This window comes from Pavona decussata, unplaced genomic scaffold, assembly GCF_977016875.1.
Source record: "Pavona decussata unplaced genomic scaffold, jaPavDecu1.1 SCAFFOLD_2, whole genome shotgun sequence".
Classification (NCBI taxonomy): domain Eukaryota; kingdom Metazoa; phylum Cnidaria; class Anthozoa; order Scleractinia; family Agariciidae; genus Pavona; species Pavona decussata.
Genome location: NW_028145426.1, coordinates 804,847 through 824,134, shown reverse-complemented (window position 1 = coordinate 824,134; position 19,288 = coordinate 804,847). Strand labels below are relative to the sequence as shown.

At 39.2% G+C, this 19,288-nt stretch overlaps 2 protein-coding genes and 1 long non-coding RNA gene across 5 annotated transcripts in view; 1 reads left to right on the top strand and 2 right to left on the bottom strand.

Moving 5' to 3' along the window:
* Window positions 1-3: 3 nt before the first annotated feature.
* Window positions 4-17,689, top strand: LOC146489876 (SHC-transforming protein 1-like). 2 transcript variants are annotated; one of them, XM_085114872.1, is made up of 14 exons: window positions 4-219; window positions 485-555; window positions 1,449-1,506; window positions 2,821-2,851; window positions 4,214-4,356; window positions 6,998-7,049; window positions 7,487-7,613; window positions 8,591-8,675; window positions 9,775-9,967; window positions 11,239-11,484; window positions 11,939-12,124; window positions 12,272-12,465; window positions 13,806-13,959; window positions 16,264-17,689. In XM_085114872.1, the coding sequence occupies exons 1-13, from the start codon at window positions 85-87 to the stop codon at window positions 13,929-13,931; spliced, it is 1,647 nt and encodes a 548-aa protein (XP_084970998.1). In that variant the 5' UTR covers window positions 4-84; the 3' UTR covers window positions 13,932-13,959; window positions 16,264-17,689. The 2 variants fall into 2 exon arrangements, with proteins under 2 accessions (XP_084970998.1, XP_084970919.1); XM_085114793.1 differs by having other exon boundaries at window positions 13,806-17,689.
* LOC146489867 (uncharacterized) overlaps window positions 11,125-19,288 on the bottom strand; it is a 127,618-nt gene continuing 119,454 nt past the window's right edge. The window contains exon 3 of the long non-coding RNA XR_014866852.1: window positions 11,125-11,171. This is a non-coding gene — a long non-coding RNA (uncharacterized LOC146489867). The remainder of the gene's footprint in view (window positions 11,172-19,288) is intronic.
* LOC146489874 (lon protease homolog, mitochondrial-like) overlaps window positions 17,676-19,288 on the bottom strand; it is a 32,520-nt gene continuing 30,907 nt past the window's right edge. For both annotated transcript variants that reach the window (XM_085113793.1, XM_085113843.1), the window contains exon 23: window positions 17,676-19,093. In XM_085113793.1, coding sequence (XP_084969919.1) covers window positions 18,947-19,093 — 147 coding nt within the window. In that variant the 3' untranslated portion in view covers window positions 17,676-18,946. The remainder of the gene's footprint in view (window positions 19,094-19,288) is intronic.

The window sequence follows — 19,288 nt, the reverse complement described above, 5'->3', positions numbered from 1 at the left end:
GATCACTCTCTGCAGGAAGTTGATGCCGTAATGGCCGCTGGATGATTTGAGTACATTTGATTTTGTTTGCAAACAAAATCAAACATGTTTGGCAAAAAGAAGACTTCCGATTCTTCTGCAGAATGGACCAAGACTGGAAGCTTTGTGCATAAGCCGCAAAGGGGATGGCTTCATTCGGATAATTCGCTGATGGAAGGTGGTGTTTGCTATGCTGTTAAAGTGAGTTCGAATTCGACAACTTTGTACATGTAGCGTCGTCCATGATTGCTTTAAAAATACTACAGTTTGTTTTCACTTGTTATAGAATTGTTAATGTTTATTAAGGGAATAAAATGTGGCCTTACTTATAAGTTTCATTGCTATCGCAGAAGCCGCAAAACGCTTTTAATTTCGAAACCGCTCCTACATGTACACTCTTACTTTATTTTTAAAAGGCAAGTTAATTAATTAAGCTTAATTTAGAATTCTTGTTTTTTATCTACAGTATGTTGGCTGTCTGCCAGTTTTAAAGTCCATGCGAACTCTTCAATACGATATGCGACAACAAGTTACAAGGTACATGTACGGATTATTAAATTTCAAAACTCCACAAAAACAGCAATATAAAACATGTAAGATTAAAATTTCCTGGTTTCCGAGATATTTATTTTTAGCTTTCACGTGTACTACTTGAGCTCATCCTTGAAATTCTTTTTCCTACATCAACATTCAATGTTCAATATTTTGCATGGTTGCCAGTCACTCTCCAGGGTTTGTAATTTTCTTTAGCATCCCCTTCTCCAAATGCCTCTGAGTGCCCTTACTTGGTCCTGTCATTAATAAACTGGTACTTTAAAATATGAAGATACTTGCAAAGATTACTTCAGATTTCATTGTCTTTCATGTACATTTAAAAATTAACTTTTCTAAGGTAAAAATTGTTTTGAATTGTCAACTCAAATTTAAGGTTAGGGGGTGGCCATTATGGTCTTGAGAAATACGTCTTGCAAAATTTTAGTCAAATTTCAGCATGCTTTCTTGATATTTGGGTACAAAGCTGTCTCACAGTCCCTTATTTCTCTTGCAAAGCTACAAATTAATTAAAGTAATTGGCTTACAGAGATAAAAACGCTTCAAGGTCTCTCCATCTTGCCGCTGTCTCAAATTCACCATGCACCTTTTGCAAAGGGGTTTTTCTTAGTCTTTCAAGAATAACGATGGGTACCCACAAGTTGACCCAAAAACATTTTTATAATTTAAGATCCTTGTGACATTCCCCTTTCATAGTGTTGTTTAATATGCCGTGATGCTTAGAACGAATTTTGGCTTCAAGTTTGTAACTTCATTTTCCAACCAAATTATTTGAAATTACATTATAAAAGAATATAAATTAAAGTATTATAAATTGGCTGCCATTTAGGAATACAATCACATTTGTATTGAATGGTGTTTTTTTTTTCTATGCATAGAGAAGCCATCTTGCGATGTTCTGAAGCTGCTGGTTATCATTTGGGAAGAAGAAAGAAGGTGAATAAATGGCTTGGGTTTTCAAACCCATCGACATGCAGGCATTTATGAGATTAACATGTGTAAATTCTCTTCTTCAGAGAAATAGGTTTTAAATTTGGAGCTTTCACTTCTATTGCAGAAGCTTCATCAGCGAAATGAAGTGTAAAAACACGGCTTTTATCTCACCTTTTTGTCACATGACAATTAAGGTGATTGATGGTTGTTTCCTTCTAATAAAGCTTCTTTAGAAGGAAACAACCTTAACTGAACAGAGCTGGAGAATGTGATCTACCAGCAGTCTTTTAATCACCTTTTGTCAACCATGTGTTCCAAAAGGATAAAAAGGTCAGATAAAATGTCGCATTTTTACACTTCATTTTGCTGTCATGAACGCTTGTGTGACAGAAGCGAAAGCTCCAAATTTAACACCTTTTTTGGAAGAAAAGAAGTTACACACATTAATTTACATTCTGGAGATAAGAATGAATTTTGCCAGTATATGAAATTAGTTTATGCAAATTGAAAGCAACTCTTGAAAGTGGAACTATAATCAACATCATGGGGTTTCAAAACAGTTTTTAATTTTTACCCAGGACTTAATGGGAAAATGGCAGTCAAGTTTTACAACGTTTGCCATTTAGATGTTTATGTAGTGATTGTTCCAGGTCATGTTATAGTACAATAGTGTGATATGCAATTTTAAAAGTGAGTCCACTGTAAGTAATTTGGATACAAGCATATCCCATCAGATTTCACTTATAACTATTTTCGGCAAATTGTGACTGGATGGAACAAAGTATGTCAGTTAATTTATAAATTATGCGGTTGTATGGACAGTCATTTGCATGTTACATGTATTCTAATCTTTTGTTGTTCACAGCTAGTCCAATTATTCAACCCTGCTATAATGTCAGAGTAGAGTTGACAAAGCATGACTGTGTAGGCACAGTATTCAGGTTTGATGGTATACATTACAGTGACACAGATTAAATCTGAATTTCCTCTTGGCAGTCTTAGCCAATAATTTTGGAAATGAATCTCGTTATTGGCATACTGTAAGTCTAAGTTTGGCTTGTATAAAATCAGAAATCGTACTTTTAAAACAATAATTGACTACGGTAATAACCACTACTCATTATCCCAAAGAGAAACTCAACCCTTACCATTGAATACTGTTCATAAAAATTTACAACTGGCTATCTCAAAGTTTCCTGAACAAAATGCTGAGGTTTCCCTTCAGTTGGTTATCTGAGATGACCAGTGGGTTCTGTTGTAAATATTAACCATTCGCTAATCAACTGATACATTTGCACCTTTTGTGCTTTTCGATAGGCTGGAAAGAATATACAAAAACTTCTAGGAGGTAAGAAATTAGCTAAACCTCTTCAAATTAAGTGCAATTGTCATATTGTAGTTGCAGTAAATGGCAGTAGACTGACCACATACCTTGCTTCAGGTTGGTGACACTAGAGGACCTGTACATGAAGCAGGGACATGCCCCTTTGTGTGCACTGCATATAAGGCATGTTGCAGCACCAAATTCAAACCAGTTGCATTGAATTTCATGCAACACATAGAAGGGACAAAATTTTGTCCTTGAAACAGAACATTTTCATAAAAACAGGCCTGCCACCTGTCACACAATGGAAATTGCCTCAGTCTGCAGCATGTCCCCACTGCATGTCCCTGCGACAGGAAGTTTCTAAATGTTTAGAACTGAGGCAAAATTAGAAGGATTTGTACTGTATGAAGTCACCAGAGCATTGCAATAAGAAGCTGATTTTTGACAAGTTGGCACTTTTCATCATCTCCTTGCAGAATATCTCAGCAATCCCATTATTTCATAAAAATTTAGTTTTTGTAACATCATCACTCTAGGAGTTTCCCTGCTAGCAGAGGTCTCTGACGGTGAGAAGGGAAAGAGACCTCTGCCGGCCCCCGACGAATCTTCTGTCGCGCATGCGCTAGGGTTTCCTAGCAACGAGTGACATTTTAGCCACATGTAACACAAGCTTCGCAAACCAGTTTGCGCGCGAATAGCAGCCGCGGTAGGGCGATGTGTGAAATTACTGATAGCTGTTTGTGGAAATGCCACGGACTCCTCAACAACATCGCAAATTCAAAGAACATAATTTTCCACGGACACCAGTAAAACCAGCAGCTGTAGGCAAAGATGAAAACTGCCTTTTTCAATTTAAGCGGCCAGAACACCTGGCGATCGCTAAATACAAGCGATTGAAAAGCTGTAGTTTGCGGTTTGTTGAAGAGCACTGCAACTTTCAAAATGAATCTTCACCGCTCTGTAAGGAATGCTTTCGCAAAGTGGAATCATTAATCAAGCAAAGTAAGGACTTTGAAGGTGGCAAACGTGAAATAACTGAAGTGCGAAACTTGTGTAAACCAGCGGAAGCCGTAACAACTGTGGGCTTGGAAATTTCCAGGGCACAATCTGAACAGAGTATGTGCATTGCGTATCAACGGTAACCGGTTTTGGAAACCGGTCAGTTTCGACCAAAAATCTGGTCGGCGGCTACATGAGAGAATGCGTCGAGGGCCGGCAGAGGTCTCTCTCCCTTCTCGCCGTCAGAGACCTCTGCTAGCAGGGAATCTAGGAGTCTATTGTATTTTGTCCATATTAACCAGCCTCCACTGCACATTGAATTTAATCATATCAATTCATTTCTCACTTAAACTGTTTTCTTTCTGTTAATTAATAATTATTCAGAGGTTCCTGGTATGAGGAATTCTGGCATGAATGTTAACATGACTGTGTCGTCAGCTGGTCTCAAGTTAACAAGCATTGAAAATGGAAGAGTTATTGCCAATCATGACATGCAAGGAATTTCATTTGCCAGTGGGGGTGAAAAGGTAATGAAAATGTGTACTGTACACTGTACATCTACGTAATTTAGCATAATATTGTAAAAAAAAACTCTTTGCAGTTCAGGAGCACTGCAGTGTAATTATTTTTATTTAATATGCTTTTCTGGCCAGACTACCTGTAAAAAAGAATGCATGCACTGGTCTTTATATGACATGTTCCAAATTGGGCCTGTACAAAATCATGTACATGTAGGTTTTTTCTTCATCCAGCTTCATGCCTAGTACTGTAAGTATGCATACTAGATGCTTATAGATCTGCCCTCCTGCAGTACCTTTGACAAAAATAAAACTTTAGTTAATACAATCATGTACTGTTACCATACTGAATTAAATCTGGCCTGTATTCCATGAAATGTCCAAGTTGTATTTTTCATGGCATGTTCTAAATTGGCCTGTATGTTTTTTACTGATCCAAGTTAATTGCCTGGTACAGTAAATTACTTGCAAGTGTCATCTGGTTAAAAAACAACTGTCAGTTAAGTTGGTCAGTTCTCTATATAGAGGCTTAGAGTGAAAGCAGTGGTCAGCAGTTAAAGTAGCCCTTTAAGGTCTGGCTATAAATTTTGTTTGGTACATGTAAATGAAGTTTCCCTGTGGAAACTCATCCGTTGCTCTGGTGTACAGTATAGTGCAAACATACATGCAGTGTGTGGCCAAGGTTGCCCTTGGTGCATGATCAGTACTTGTATGTGGCTGTTCTACATGGATTGCTGTGCTCTGTTTTGCTCCTTTTCCTTAAGGTATCAGCCGCCCTTCAGGACCGTCCACGCGCGGATCGCTGTAGCGTTAGTTGTTTTAATTTTATAAAAACCCCTATAAACCATATATTTTTTAAAAGCTTAATAATTCCAGATTATGGATTTGAACTAACAAAAACTATTTACTTAAATGTGTTTCGAAATTGGAACGCTTTGTGTAAAAGTACACGTCTCTATAAATCATGTTCCACTCCCGCTGGAAATAAACGGAAGAAAACAATTAACACCGCATTCGCTTCTCAACACGTTCCACTAAAAAACCGTGGCCCAGATTTTTGACAAGTGCGTTTGTTTCTCTTTTATTAGCAAATGAAGTTGGGGAAGGCAATTAGTCAACACTCCCTGTGGAAAAAAAGCTCTAGCTTTAAAATCAAAAGGAGTATTAAAATTCGCAGACACGGTTTTGTAGAAGAGATATATGGCATCACTCTGGCCAAATTTTAGCGAAATTGATTGAAAGGCTGCCGACTTGGAGTTCAAAATGTACAAGCTGATCGGCAAAATTTGCGTTTGGAGATAAAATGGAAAATACATTTCTGGCGGCATCCTACCTGGAATGAGATTATAACACCTAAATGTTTATTCTGATTGATATCAGAGAGGGATCAATTTTCTCTAACAATAGGACTTTGACAGGTAACATGTAACAGGAACAAACTTTCGCGGAAGGCAGCGGGAAATATAAATTATTTTGCTTCCAGTCAGTTCAATTACACCGCGTGTGGACAAAAGACAAAATTTGTTGAAGTAAGTGAACGCACATGCATAGTAATCGTTTAATTTACAAACAACAATACGGTTTTCATGTAGCAATAAAAATATATTGTGTTTATTTCTTGAAATGTTGGCTAGGTTGGTAAAGATGTCGAAAACCAGTGCGAAATCAACACGAACGAAAGCGAAGCCGCCGATTGCTCGAAGGCCAAGAACTGAGGCCCGGTCTATTTCAAAAGCTCTCCTCTTCTCGGAAGAATTAAAAACAGAATTTGTCTTGTGCGACGGACAGCTTTTATTCTCGCACTGGATTCTCTAGGTAGAACCAAGTCCATGCTTAGTCGCTGCATCTTCCATGACTTGGACTCTTCCCTGGCAAAACCGACAAGATACAGACTCGTCCAGTTTCTCAAGCAGCTTTTCACTCGATGCGATAGCTCGACCGCTTATTGCTTTCCACGTTCCATCAGCAGATGGGGTCGTTGAGCTTAATTGGCTTTCTTCTTCTGGCTCTTCTAGCTGGATTTTGAAGCGGCTCGCACACGCAGCAACTATAGCATTTTCGCTTTTCTGAATATCCAACTCCTCGAGCCACTTCTCTTGCCGATAAACTGAGCCTTTGTCGCTCTCTGCCAATTTTGCGGCCCATTGTTTATCAAACTCGCTCTTCGATTTCTCTTTCGCTCTCGGTTTTGATGACGAAAACGGACACGACCTTTTCCCTTTTTTTTGGCGGCATTTTCACCGAAGCAAACGCTAAAAATCCACGGAGAATAGTAAAGGCTATAAACAACACGAAGACAATTTGCACGTGTTGTGTCGAAGCACGTCACGCACTCGGTATCACGTTACTAGTTCACAGACAAGTTACAGTGTAATTGATATGTGACACGGGTATGACAAATTTTGTCAACGATCAATTAATATAATTAACAAGAAAAAATCTTTTACCCTCGATATCTTTCGACAGAAATAATATTTTCTTCTGATTTTTTTTTTAAAAAGAAAGCTCTCAAGCATATCTATTTGAAAACGTTGAAACCTCAAATATGGCAGCGATCCGCGCGCGGACTGTCCTGAAGGGTGGCTGATACCTTAAGTTCAGTTCATGGTTTTATTACCAGATGCTTACTGACATTTTTTCTTCTTCTAAGGACTGTATTGATATGATAGGATATGTAGCAAAAGATCAAATCAATGGACGAGGTTTGTTCAATGCTTAAATGTGTGTGCCATTAATTAACACAATTGTTTGTTATTGACTGGATAATTACAGTTGTAATTGCAACAAACCTAGTGTCTTAAGTTGCACATTCAAGCTAAAATGTTGGCTCATTCTATTAGTGAACAATTTGCATGTAGTGTTAACTAGTGTAAGATTAAGATAGTCAGTAGGCTTATGCATGTGATGGGGGATCTATAGTGTCTACAAGACATGCAAATACAGCTGTATGTTTAAGGCTCGGTAATCATAATAAAGACATTTAGTTGGCAGTTGATGTTGCAAAGTGGTCTGAGCTGTGTTTTGTTGCAGTCATGTCAACATGACTTACAGTTGCTCTTCTAGAGAAGGAACACAGGGGGTCATTCATAGCAAGGATAGCATTTATTTATTTTAATTATTATTATTTTTTTTGTCACAGCTTGCTTTGTTGTTGACTGTGGAGGAGGATTAGCTTATGATGTCATCAACACTATTGGACAAGCTTTTGAGATTCGTTTTAAGATGTTTTTACAGAACCCTCCACTTGCCACAGAAGTTCCAGAAAGGTGATAATAATATTATTATAATTATACAGTTAAGTGTCGGTTGTGATTAAGGGGTAAAATATTGGCCTTTTCATTCAGTTGAATTTGAAAGCGGTTTTTCTTAGTCAAGAATGTGCTTTTACTTCAGTAGTAAAGGAAAGAAACTTGAACTAATAATGTGGCAAGAATGAAGCACTGATTAATTTAGGAATTACAAGTTATTTTTAATTAAAATTTAATAAGTTGTAATTCCAAAATTGATCAGTGTTTATAGGTATTTTTGTGCACTTAATGACTATATGGGAAAAGCAAATCTTAGCAAGGAATGCTGGATCCAAAAAGAAAATTGTGGGTAATCACATGTACACTGTACGTGTAGTTTACAGGCATAATTCAGTAAAACATTCTTTTTGGATTGTGCAGTTACAGAAAATATCCATACCCCCCATGGAAAGTTTTTTTGTTTTGCACCCCACCCCCACCCCCCAGGAAATTCCAGTTTAGCTTTATACAGCTGTACTAAATGCTTCTAAAATTTTGACTTTAAGGACCTCCCTCCCCCTAGGAATTTCTGATGACCTTCTGTGGGGTGGGTATGAATTTTTTTTCTGGAACTGTACATTCCAATATCCCTTGCCAAGGTCTGATTTCCCACGTAGTTACAAACTGCTTTAGTTACTAGTTTGTACTTAGAGTACTTGTCTTGGACCATTAGTTGCGAGATGCACAGAACTTATTATGCGCAGTTACAAAAGGAGGTTACACTGTCCTTAAGTTGTAGATAGAGCTTTTAAAAAGAATGGCATCACTCTCCCCTTGCCCTTTCCTAGTAGTTACATGTATTTCAAAAGTATTGCAAATTGTAATTTGAAGAGTGGCAGGTACACATGTATTATCAGAGTTAAGAAATTGTAAGATTTTTAATATGTAACCTAATTAGCTTCTAACAGTAAGTTGCTAAAATCTCAGGTAATTGATCATGATTAACTGTTTATTAGATTTTCAGAGTCAATATTTGAAAGTGAGGAGCATACTTATGAAATGGAGTATGAAGAACCCAAAAATGATGGACAGCGTGTACAGGTTATTGTCAAATGTGCCCAATTTTTTTGTTTTGTTTGTCGAGTTAAAACGAGAAGTACAATTATGGTGTAGATTGAAGGAGTGCATAGATGAATTCCTTGACAGTTCTAGATTCTTAATCTGAACATGTGTCTGGTATTTAAAATTACACTTGCATTTAGGGCATACCGAATAAATTATTTGTGTTATGAACTGCTTTGAATTCAAATAGACAACATTCCAAGTAGTATAATTATAAGAGCTTACAAAATTATTATCACCAAAGAAAGAGAAAGTTGTTAAGAATTACAACCTCTACATTTAAAAGCAGTGAGTGATTCAGCAGTCTTAGCATCATCAGTTTAACTGTTCTATGAATTGGCAGCAAAGTAGCAAAATGAATTCAAACCATGAGTAACTGTTGTTGTACAACTGTAAGTTGTGACCTTACGGATTGTTTGAAATTCTTCACCCAATACCCACTCGACTGGAGCAGAAAGCAGGCCTGACATGTGATTTTCATTTTATGACTAATAACTATCAGTCCATCCCCTAGTTCTGAATAAAAACACTTGATCTTAACATCTCCAGTGACAGTCGTAACTCCAAATTTCAACTTTGATTGCATTTCACATGCTGACATCTTATTAACTTATTAACTCATTAAAATAGGACAACAGCCAATGGACTGGAAAATAGACAAAGTGGATTGAAATACACCAGTCACTTTGTCAGCTAAAATGTTATGTTTTCTGAGGCTGAGATGCATGAAAATGAAATAAAACTACTGGATGGCTAAGTGTTGGGTCTGAAGTTGTGTGTTGTTGACAGACATTCCATAAAACGTATGTTTACACTTCTAATTTACGAGCTCGGCCCAATGCTTTTACATGTGAACACTGAAGAAGGAAAATAGTGAAGAGTTGAAAAACAAGTCTTGAATCCTCATTTAAGACTTCTAACAGTGTTTTTTGAGATCGTTTCCTTCACGGATGTGTACTTAAAAGGGTGCCGCAGTTTGTTAGCTACACTGTACATGTACTTGGAAGTGTAAACATTTTATTAAGTTAGCTTGTGGCTTGCCACTTACAGAAGTTTGTTTTAATATGCCTTATTCCAGCTGCAGCCCACATATCAGTCTGTACATGCTGAGCCAGCTGGTTACATGGCTCTAAGAACCACCACAACAGACGGACTCAGCGACTATGACAACCCCAACAAAGGGAGCCCATCAGGCCACGGCTATGATGTCCCTAAAGGAGCCAGCGTGGGATATCAAACCCCTACGAACCAAATGACCAGACATAATCCCGGTAAGATCTGTGTTTATGATCCATCAATAGAGAGAATACACTGTATTGTGCAGTTCCAGACCCCGTCCCCCCTCCCCACAGAAGGTCAGTGGAAATCCGAGGGGGAGGGGGGACTAATAGATGGTATTTTCTGAGGGGTTGGAATTTCTCCAGAGGGTAAGGAAATTCACGAAAAAATTGTAAGCGAGGCACAAATTTTCAGTCGCCACTGTGGAAAAAATAATTGTAATCCAGGATATGGATTACTCAATTTCAGACTTAAACAATTAAAAAACTACCTGTTTCATAGGCTGCCAAATATGTGCAATGTACATAACACTAGTAGGAAGGAGTTTTTCCCCATTGAATAAAATTTTACGACCACCAAGAACACAGTACATTGCACAGCATCGCAAGTAGCAGTCCACACAAATTACAGCTCATCCTTAATCATTCATGCACAGACACAAAGCTTAGAGATACCCTTTACCATTGGCAAAAAGTACTATAGGAGCTCTAGTGCTGCTCAGTAACTTGCATGGTTGCATGTAACCTGCGCAGCAAGCATTTCTGTAGAGATTTTGCTCTGCAAAATTGGATCTAGGAAAAAAATTTGATCTATAGATGGAAGAGAGAGGACCCTTACAATGCCCTAACGGTTGCACATTGAAAATGCAAGAAATGCAGAAAGCCCCTGGGAAATGCTTGCTGCGTACATGTAGGCTAGGCTGCTCAAGTTTAAGATTTTTTTCATTAGTACATGTAGAACAACCTTTTACAGTGTAATGAACAGTGTGGACAAAGTACTGCTCAATAACTTTACTTAAATGACCATGCTTACAAAGTAAGGATTTTATACACAGACATAACAGTTGAGCTGCCGTTACACATTGAAACTTTTAACTGAAACTTATGTGCAACGGCGCTGGTCAGTTTCGTAAAACTTTTTTCAAACTTTTATTGTGAGATAAGTTTCACGAAAAGTAGAACCTCTTTCTACTTCTGCGACGGCTAGCAACGCTCGCAGAGGTTAAAAAGGAAGAGTTTTACTGTGTAACACCACCATGATTTATTGTAACAACATTTGAGACCAGTTTCATCGTTTCCGAACAAGTTTCGGCATTTTATGTTACACGGTGCAATGCCACTGCAACGCCTGCTGAAACTTGTTTTGCAGCGCCGTTGCACACAAGTGTCAGCTAAAAGTTTCAATTTGTAACGGCGGCTTTATAGAAACCACGGTTTGATTGTAAGAGTGAGTTTTCACCAATAAACTCTTCTAAATGTTCTAGTTTCAGGTGGTTATGATAACCCCTCAGAACTAACAGGTGCCTCTGGTAACAGAAATGGTCTAAGTTATGCCGACAGCCTGAAATTTGCAGCTGGGCCATGTTATGAGAGCCCTGACAAATCAGCTTTTTATGAAAATCCATTGGCAGCACCCCAACTACCTCAAAGAAGTGACAGCTTGGAGCAACATCCGCTAGGCTTCAAAGATTCACCATATGACAACCCTTCCTCTCCTACCAATACCTCAGGTGCTCAACAAGTTAACTTATTATTTCCCCTTAACTTTCGGTGTCCCTATTTGAACAAACATGCAGGTCACAAAAGTGATTTTGGCTGGGCTGAATGTCCAACATTAAGTACTGTGCGGCTTTCCCCAGGTGTACATGTAAGCTTTATTCGATAGTTTGTTGTTGGTCTTAACTCTGCTCCAAGCGTGTTTTTTTTTTTTTTATTTTTTTATTTTTTTAGAGGGTTAAGGAAAATTGTTTCGAGTTAGTACGAGGTTCGAGTTATCATCGAGAGTCGACTGTAGCTGCTCAAGCCAATGATAATTCTTCAAGAAATTCAATGCAGAAGTTTACCAAATTTTGTGATAATTAAAATCACTTTTCCAAACCTCCTTTACGGTCTTAATTTATTTTGTTTTCTCTTCATGATTTATTAATGAGCTTGAGAGGTTAAGTTTTATTTTATTCTGTGCAGCTCAAGAAAGCTGGGCAACGTTTAATGTCGTGCCACCACCTCCACCCCCCATGTCGAGCAATCCCGGTCATGAGGACTATCTGAGCCCGCGCTCTGCACCAAGGAAGCCTCCAGCTCTACCCAAACCATATGCTGCTAGTAAGTCTGAGAAAGACCAGCAGGCTACCGCAGGGGCAGCTAATGAAAGTAAGATCAGTTTCTGTGAGTTCATTCATGTTTATAGATCTATTAACACCATGTTTTTTGGAGGGGGGGGGGGGGTGGGGTGTGGGGCGGTGCTGTTCAAAGCCATACTAAAAATACTTGCTTAGATTGTCATCCTTTTCATCACAGTCTCCAAGCCTATTCCGCTGGAGTTAGAAGTTTGGTACCACGGACACCTGTCTCGCGCGGAAGCAGAATTGCTGCTTGAAGACGAAGGCGACTTCTTGGTGAGAGAAAGCAAGTCAAAGGCTGGACAGTATGTTTTGTCTGGGGTTCAAAGAGGACAGCCACGACATTTACTGTTGGTTGACCCAGAGGGGAAGGTTTGTGTGCTATTTTTTTTTTTTTAGGAAATTGAAATGGTTCGCTCTGCAAAAGCTTGGACAGCGACAATCAGGCTGTAGAGCCGCGGCTTAAAGTTCCAAAAAATGTTGTACAACAGTGTTAGCCGTTGAGCCCCGGCATTGCTGTTCAACACATCTAACAATGTTGGACGCGCGGCTGAACTTGATCATCACGCCCACATTGTTAAAATGGTGGCCAGAATGTTTGACGAAAATAACTACATTTATCTAAGAGCAAGTGTCGATCAAAGACCCTCCAACATGGGATGCTAACCAGGGGGGCTCCTCAATATAAGCTATATAGGTATGTGCGGAGCCAAAGGGTATGGTTTTGATTTTGGTCTAAAAGTCTGAAAATTGGTATGGATTTACAGATTCTAGAGACAGGGTTTGAAAAAGGCTACAAATGACATTTCTTTGTCTGGAATAGGGTCATGGTTTGGAGAACCAAGCTGTGCACCCCCACCAAAAATACCGAGGAAAACCAGACTCCATTTCGCCAGGGCATACCCACACATGTAAATTATACAGCAGTGAGCAAGGATTTAGGTAGTTCGTTGCCAAAGCTCAACTGTCGTAAAACAACAAAATTAAATGAAGAGAGGAAGAAAACAACAACAGCAACAGATTCCGCCACATGCCGATTGGTGGAAAAGAACAGTTCGGCGAGTTTATTCTGTAATTCACCATTTGGTGTTTTTTTTTTATCTCATAATTTAACTTCCGTGGATATTATGTAACAGAAGTTGTAGCTTACGCTTTGGGAGTAATGCTGTTTCATCATGACGATTGCACTAATTACAGAACAAAAATGAAATCGAGTCTGGAATTCGAACTCAGGTCACACATTTACAGTACTAATATGGGACGCTAATCAATCGCTAATCGATTACTTCAGCATTTCCTCGGTAACCATTTGACATCTGCGCATAGGGTGTGGCAGGACCCCTTTAAACAACGAAACTTGCCATTGTTGTGAAAACATTGTTAACCCAAAAGATTCTTTGGTGCGAAAGCTGGGAGACCGGTTTGTTTCGGAAACAAAACATTTATGGAAGGAGTCCGAAACACTGTTTTGTCAGGTTTCGAACGTAAAAATGCTTCCGAAACAAATGTGTCATGTGTGCGCGAATGGAGAATAATTTAAGGGACCAGGTTTCTGCAGCAATGTTTCGTCGTTTGCGGAGCCTTTAGGAAAGAGCAAGATTACAGGATCGAGGTGCAAACTACGGATCGTCAGCTCTGCCGCTTGATTTGTGAACCTCCAAACTATTCACACCATTTGTATACTCGTAACTGTGATCATTCATTTGTTGCAGGTTCGAACCAAAGATCGCGAGTTCACAAGTGTTCAAGAACTTGTCGCGTACCATGTAAAGAACAGCCTTCCTATCATATCATCTGGCAGTCAGGTTACAATCTCAAACCCAGTACTCAAACATTAACACAGCCACGGTCACGTGCTGTCCTGAGGTATCAAGCATTGTGTTTTTCATTTTTGGTCAATTCTTTTAAAACAAGGTAAACAAAAGACTAGCCTTAATATTAATGCTTTTTATTCCTTGGATTTAAAAATTCTTCCAGAACAAGCTGGTAAAGTTATCGCAATATCGGATGAGCCGCATGCATCAGCAACACCGGGAAAATCACTTGTAAATGATCCCGTTTGAAAAAGATTACAAACAAAGCCAATCGCTCGAAAATAAAAGGCCATTTGTAACGCAGTTTTAAATTCTATAGTTTTGTGCCAGTTTGCCTGGAAATTGAGTCTCTAGGACAGAGCGAGCTGCAAAATGGAACACTCTAGTGTTGCGATCTGAGGATGGTCGAATTCTTACGGTTTTTCACTCATTAACGATAGTTTTGTTAACGTCACTTTCGATACTCTTTAGGTAAACAGTTATACAGAATAGGGACTGAATTTAATAAGTGATGTGCAAGAGGTTTTCTCCAAATGAGAACGATAGAAAATTTTATACTCAGTCATCGTGAAATTCAGTATACTGCCTTCAAGATTCCCAGCAGCGAGTCCTGGATTTGCGTCAAACTCAGGACCTTTCGTGCGCTGCTGTGAAGTTTGCTCGCGGCAAAATGAATGCAGTCTACTAATATTTAAAGGACTTTTTCGTATAAATTTAGGCGGCAATCTAGGAGGCGATATTTAGCGTTTCTTACAGTAGATCGTTTCTTTCATAGATAAGCGGCCTGGCCACTCTATTTCGCCATATACAGCTAAAAACTATACAGCTAAAACTGATTTTAAAGTGAAGTGTTTTGTATAACGCCTCTCTACCTTTAGAGACCATTCAGTCCGCGATCAGTTCTAGTACAAATATTTATCGGTCAAGGTACTGTCTCTTTTGGCTGACATTGTATAGTTGTTGTTTTGTTTTGGGTAGCTCAACAAGAGTGTGGTTTTTTTTGAGCAGTTTTCTAACGCCAGAGCTCTCAGGGCCAATCAGAACACATATTTGAACAAGTTAGCAACCAATGCCAAGCGCGGACAAGTTGCAAAACAAAGTCACGTGCTTTTAGCACTCTCCCTGATTGGCCGAACACTGGGAACAATCACTTCTTCTCTCATATTGGTTCAAAGTAAGCGTTCCTTGAATTGGTCATGAAGTGTACTAAACGGAAGAACTTCGTAAATATTTGTTTACCTCTGTGCACGTCACCGGAAAACTGTTCTAAAAAGTGTTGTGTACTGCACTCCAAATAATTTTCAATCGTGGTTGCAGCGATTTAGGTCGAGTTTGAGAAAAAAATTCTGGTTTATAGAAAGAATGGAAATAGCTTTAGACGTAAAAGAAAACAAATGTACATTTCAAGTTCGTAATGAAAACAAAGCTATCGTGTTAAGCATTCTAACCCTCACCACAGGGCGCTTTCGACATTGCTGATATTAGCAGTATGCAGTGTTTATTTTAGAAAGTAGCTTGTGAGGGCCGTTAAGGGTCCCTGCAGCACTTTTGCATGAAAGGGGGCCCAACAGCTTCGTTCCCAGGCATCATCGAAGCAACCGAGCTTGTCTATCGGGGCTTGGGGCCGAGCGTGATCGCGCGTGTCGCGTCTTCCCGATCAGCTAAACGGGTGACGTCATATTTGACCGCGAGCTAAGGACGAGGGCTGGGGACGAGGTTGGGGCCCAAGATATTTCAGCTTCTAGTCGGTGGTGTAAAATTGATATTTTGATAGGCTTGGCCGGGCCCCATTCGGAGAGTTTAGAGGGCGTTTTTTCGGGAAAGGGGCCCAAAATATATTGCATTTTCTCATACAGAACAGGAATGAATGATAACTTGTTGGTGTAAAATGAATATTTTAGAATATGTATGAATCTTTTATAAGTTAATATGATAGTAGATTAAATTTGTAGCATAGCGCAGAAAGATTTCAGATAAAACCAAGGTATTCAATTGTTAAATGTCTTTGTAACAGGAAAGTAGTCTTCCTTGATGAAATTTGTGAACCAGGGTTGACGCGCTATTGCAAATTTTATGCGCCATTCCAACATTTTTATAGGTGGTAACCCGCAATGTCGCACTCTAGAATAGACCTTGGTAGTAACTGATGGGACAAGCATACTAGGGGTACCCTGCGTAGCTGGCTGTTCCTTTGGGTTTGGTGGCCCGCGGCAGACCCGCGAGAAGAATGGGGTAGATATAGAAGGGTTTCTCCATCCCTCGTCCCCATTCTTCTCGAGGCCCTACAGCGGGCCACCAAACCCCAACGAAAACCGCTAGCTAAGCGGGCTAACCACGGGCGCTTTCAATTCGCCAGAACTAGCTGACCAGACTGGTTATTCCACAGACGAAATAAATCATTTTCAAGAACTGGCTCCGTAGCACGTCCTTCTGGCTTCCTCAAAATGGCGCAAACCATTCTAGAATGTGCATTTTGGAGAATCTTTAGAGCTAACTCCTCAAAATGATGCATTTTATTTTCAAAGTCAATGGCCAAGCCGGTCAGTTCTGTATTCGTCTGCTGTTGTGGGTGAAGGCTTCAGAGTGTTGTAGGTCAAAATTTATGAAACCTCAACGTGTAGTGTAAACTTTATGCTTTTAGCAGAGAATTTTTCAAGAATGGCTTTGATAATCGATTTTTTTTTATCTTTTTACTCGAGTATTTGTAATATATTTAGATTAGTTTTGTGACTGAATATTTTACATGTAATTTGCCCAAACACTGCTTAAAAGTAATAGTACCTTTTTTGTAGCAGAATATAATAGTTCAAATTCAAACCAGCTAGCCCTGGTTATAGTGTAATAGTAATAGCTGGTCTATTATTTTAGACTGATTCATAATTCAATATTTTATAGATGCTAGCAATCTCAGCAATCATCCTATATAAAAATTGTCTTCGTTTCCTACAAAGCCATCTTTGGACGAAAAAAGTCATGTTTGAAATTTCCTTCAGAAATAAAGATTTCTCGTTTTATGTGAAAACTTCGTATTTCAGCGAGGAAAGTAAAACTCACGCAGAGGGTGAGATGGCGATCGGTCATTTACGGAAAGTTTTCTTTTTTCTTTTTTTTTTTTTTTTTCGCTTTAACAAGTTTAGTGAGTGCGAGTGTAAAGGAATTGAAAAATACGTCCATATTGGACGAACGCTAATCATGATAACTGCAAGTTGGTATTAATGGCTGGAATAATTACACCATTTCAAATTTATCGTATGACTGGAAAACGTTACCGCATTCTCATTAGATTGTGCACAGGCAAATAAATCTCGGGCAGGGATTGTTTGAAGATAATCGAAGATCGCCGGAAACTGACGAGGGCCGCTCGAAAATTAATTTTCGAGGATCCCCAACGGTTTCCAAATGTTACTCGGTCTCCCGAAGTATTACGGACGTCACTCGAAAAATTTCGACGGTTCCCGAGAAATTTACAGATATCATGGGATTTACTTCCAAAACTTTGGAAGGCTGTCGAACTTTGCAAGATTTTCGGACGTCGTTCGAAGATTATTGGGCGTGCATACTGTTTTTCAGTCGTATGATAAGGCAGGTAATTTGACTCTTGCAAAGATTTCTTCACAAGCCATTTTTGGCTTATCTGCCAAGCACTCCGAGAAGTCATTTTCTTATCAATGCATATTGTACAAACGTAAGAAAACTTGTATAACACAAGTGACACAACTCTCAAATTTGTTGTATCTTAGAATGTTCTTGGAATAAAACAGCACCAAATCTTTGAACTTTCATTTTATTGCCTTGGTAACATTTGTAATTACATATTGTATTCTAAAAGAAACCTCAGCAATTTGCTATCAATTCAAGCGTAGGGGTCTTGACATTTGTCAGGCCTTGCAAGTTAAAGTTGACTTCGACTTGTCAATTGCCACAGAAAGGGTTTTCAATCGTGTCAAAAATAATTTCGTCTTTACTTTGGTTTTACTTTGACTGCTCTACTATTCTGTGATTGGTTAACAAACTTCGCAGCACATTTTGTTTTTAACCCAAACCAATCAAAAGACTTGCGCGCACTCGTTTTCCCGGGCTTGAGTTTGCTGATCGGTTCATTCTGCTGTGATTGGCCAGATAAATACACTGCTTTTGGTCTTGTGACACTACTGAAAACCACTCTGCGCCCGGTTGTTCAAAAGTCGATTAACGTTAATCCACGATTAAAGGTTAATCAAGGTTTTCATCTCGCTCGTTAAAAATGCGTTTAAAGGGTAACTGTGTCAAAACCGAGGGACAAAAATATTTTTACGAATCTTTATGATTAGTATTTAAACTCGAATAAAAGGTCACATTAACAGAGGATTAACCCAATCAGGCTTTGAACAACTGGGACTTCGACTGTAACTTTACGCCGAGAAGCGAGTCAAATGCCTGAAAATGAACAAAATCGGATGACAAAACCCCTTAGAGGCCAAAGCCGCTAAAAAAAAGGACGGGGAAAAGGAAGTCCAGACCTCCTCCCCCTACGGGCATGCACCAACCTATACTGATACTGTTTGAGAACGTCTTAAAGCCGACCATCTGAACTTTGGAGAGGGTAAAAAAAAACTGTTCAAGATAGCTAATGATAAAGTATGTACAGGTATCAACAGCAGCATCCAAGAGAAATAGGTTTCTGCTAATAGCGCAAGGTGTGAGATAGCAAGTGGTAAATTTGCTTTTACAACAGCGAAAGTCTACTGATTTGTTGTTGTTGTTGTTTGTTTGTTTCCTTCTTTCTTTCTTTTTTTTTTTTTTTTTCTTTTTTTTTAATCTGTCTGTCTGACTGACGATCTATCTTTCTTTCTTTAAAACAAAATAGAATTGTCGAACCCGAGAAAGGAAGGCAGCGTCAGTCTTGGAATGATACTGCACTCTGTTTTACTCTTTTCTTGGCAGGAACAGCGCTGTTCGTAGAAGATACTTGTACGCACAAGCCAAACAGACAGCTATCGTTTCTTCTATCCCTGTGGCGACAATCCCAGTCCAACTGCTACACGGCAGTTGCTCCGATGTCACGACTCAAAGGCAATTTTATAAACTTCATTATAATGCGACACAAAGTGAACTTCAAGTCCTTCTTTGACAAACTCCGGCAGATCGGCGAAGTCTTTTCTATTCCCTTCGGGTAAAATGATGCAGTTAACGTCCGCTCGTCGAGCCTACAACAAAGGAATGATAATTGGAGTAAAATAAACAAAATGCAACTCTCTTGTTCGGAACCCTACACCCTCCCCTCCCGGCCCAGTAGCCTCCACCCAAACAAAGCGACGGAGAGCTCGGAAAACTAATCCTATGTCAGACGAAAGTAAACGAACTTCAACACCCTTTCTAAGACGTCCAAACGTCTTCCAGAC

Coding starts and splice junctions, on each gene's coding strand:
- LOC146489876 (XM_085114872.1), top strand. CDS start 85: ATGTTTGGCAAAAAGAAGACTTCCGATTCTTCTGCAGAATGGACCAAG. Junction 1,507..2,820: donor ATTTGGGAAGAAGAAAGAAG/GTGAATAAATGG, acceptor GCTTTTCGATAG/GCTGGAAAGAATATACAAAA. Junction 9,968..11,238: donor AATGACCAGACATAATCCCG/GTAAGATCTGTG, acceptor TAAATGTTCTAG/TTTCAGGTGGTTATGATAAC.